At 45.9% G+C, this 2500-nt stretch overlaps 1 protein-coding gene across 2 annotated transcripts in view; it reads right to left on the bottom strand.

Moving 5' to 3' along the window:
• LOC126990852 (phosphatidylinositol 3-kinase regulatory subunit alpha-like) overlaps window positions 1-2500 on the bottom strand; it is a 120853-nt gene that overhangs the window by 85862 nt on the left and 32491 nt on the right. For both annotated transcript variants that reach the window (XM_050849515.1, XM_050849516.1), the window contains exon 2: window positions 1461-1508. In XM_050849515.1, coding sequence (XP_050705472.1) covers window positions 1461-1508 — 48 coding nt within the window. The remainder of the gene's footprint in view (window positions 1-1460; window positions 1509-2500) is intronic.

Genomic DNA, 2500 nt, shown 5'->3' with positions numbered 1-2500 from the left:
ATTTCACGACTTCGATAACGACCTTCACGGCGGACGATCAATTTGGAGAGAGAGAGAGAGAGAGAGAGAGAGAGAGAGAGAGAGAGAGAGAGAGAGAGAGAGAGAGTCTCCTCTCTCTCTCTCTCTCTCTCTCTCTCTCTCTCTTCGTCTTTTCCTGCCAAGTTTGCTATTTCAACTTCCCTTCGTTACATGTCCTTCAAACCCCCCCAAAAAAATTCTCTCAAGTTTATTTTTTTCTCCTGTTATTATTTTCCTTCTTTCCTCTCCGTCAAGGGATTGGGAAATGACACTTAAAATAGCCTGCAACAGCTCGCCTTACGTTCACAAGCGTTACACGTTCACCACTTCGTATATTTAACCTTCCTCGCTTCCTTTCCTACATTCCCCTCGTTGTGATCACCCTATGTTGACACCATCCCCTTTTAAGCTGTTTCCTGTTACTGTTACAAGGGTTTTATGTACCGTATCTGTTCCCTCTACGGCAGCACTGGCATGGGTGGGTGTGTTGTTAGTCTGTGAGCCTTCGCAACGGGATCACAAATACTTAAAGGCTTGATCGTTCTTCTACTTTGTCAACTCCTTCTGTCATCATGTTCTCCCTTCTACTCTCTGTTATTTCCTTCTCCTTCTCTTCTGCAGTCTTATAACTCGACTCCTTGTGCCATATGCCCTCTGCTACCTCTTCTACTCTCTTCTTCTTCTCCTACTTCGATTGCTTGTGTTATTGTGTTATCTTCTACCTCTTCTCTCTTCTCCTTCTCTTCTTCTATGTCGATTTCTTCTGCCATAAGCTCTCCTCTTCTGCAGTCTTTTACGTTGATTCCTTGTCTCATGCTCTCTGCTACCTCTCCTCTCTTCCCCTTCCTTGCAGTCCTTCACGTGAGAGCCTTGCCGATAACGCAGCTCCGATATGAACACGTGACCTCAACGCGGGCGGCGGAGATAAGATCCAGCGCCGGGGACACACGCGGAAGGAAAGACGGACGGACGGACGGACGGGCAAACAAACCAATGACCAGAGTAGAGGAAGTGGACCCAGCTGGAGCATGCGCGCTGCCGGAGGATGTGTTAGTGTGTGTGTACCGACATCCTAGAGTAAACACACGGACTGCTGCCGAATATATACACACACACTGACACAGCCGCACACAGAGACATGATATAATTAGACTCAACTTAGGACCCTGATATACCTTAACTTCCTCTCCTTCCTCGCTCGCTTCTTGATGCATTGAAGGAGAGAGGGAGAACAACTTAGAGGTTAATGAAGAGAACAAACATACTACTTAGGGAACAGTGACGTGGAGTTGATTAAGCAATACCTGGACACACCTGAGGGGTTATGTCTTAATTAGTAATACTGCAATGACTTAAACTAGGTACGGACAGGTGAGAGAGAGAGAGAGAGAGAGAGAGAGAGAGAGAGAGAGAGAGAGAGAGCAACACTAAGCAACACTCACCATCACACTGCTTGCCGACCTTCCCGCTGCCCCAGATGTAGTCTCGACCTGAAACACAAGAAGAAAAACAAATATGAAACACTAATAGCAACACCTGACAACACCCCACAACGCAACACAACACACCCTTCCCTATAGAAATACACAATATCAACACCCACTCTGTCCACTAGTAACCTGCAACACACAACAAACACGAAACACTTATATCAACACACACTATACCACCCCGCAATACAACCCCCCGCACCACCTAAAGAAACACACTAACAACACCCACTCTCTCTATTGGTAAACCGCAACACACATGAAACACATCAACATACATTTCGACACAAAACACCATCGTCTAGAAACACATTTCACATACAGACATAGCACATTAAATATCCAGTCCCACATATATAGTGAGAAATATTTACCGACCACTGAGAGAGATATTTCCTGACCCGAGAGAGATTTGCTGACCACAGATAAGGGTATATTTATCGAGCACAGATTGAGAGATATTTACTGACCACATGATTACACATTTTACTTTTTATTGTAACGGAGACGAAGTGAAAAGGGAGAAGACGTTGATTAAAAGGTGAACTTCCTCTCTGCACACGAAACTAAGATATAAATAAAAATGACAAAAAGTTAAGTAAATAAAAATGGAGACAAGAAAGAAAAAAGAATATGAGACAGCCATGCTAGGGAACAGGCAACACAGGGTAGGCGGTGGCTGAGTGGTTAGCGTGCTGGGCTCACATTCACCACGCCATGGACAACGTCGGTTCGAATCCCCACGCTACCACCTGGGATTTTTCAGTCACCGCCGAGTGGCCTAAGACTACCCACATGCTGTCCTGAAGACCATCATCAACCCGGACTCTAGAAGAAACCGTCCAGTGAATCAAGAATGAGTTCCGGGGGGCAGCATGAGTGAGGCATATACTGGCGACACTATAAAAATTGCCTGCGCCATGACGGGCTTGGGCGAACCATCTGGCCCCTGAAGAAAGCCTACCGGCGCTTTAGGCGGAGATGTAAAAAAA

The sequence above is a fragment of the Eriocheir sinensis genome, chromosome 6 (genome assembly GCF_024679095.1).
Source record: "Eriocheir sinensis breed Jianghai 21 chromosome 6, ASM2467909v1, whole genome shotgun sequence".
Lineage (NCBI taxonomy): Eukaryota > Metazoa > Arthropoda > Malacostraca > Decapoda > Varunidae > Eriocheir > Eriocheir sinensis.
Note: the sequence above shows the minus strand (reverse complement) of the source record. Positions and strands in the feature narration are given on the sequence as shown.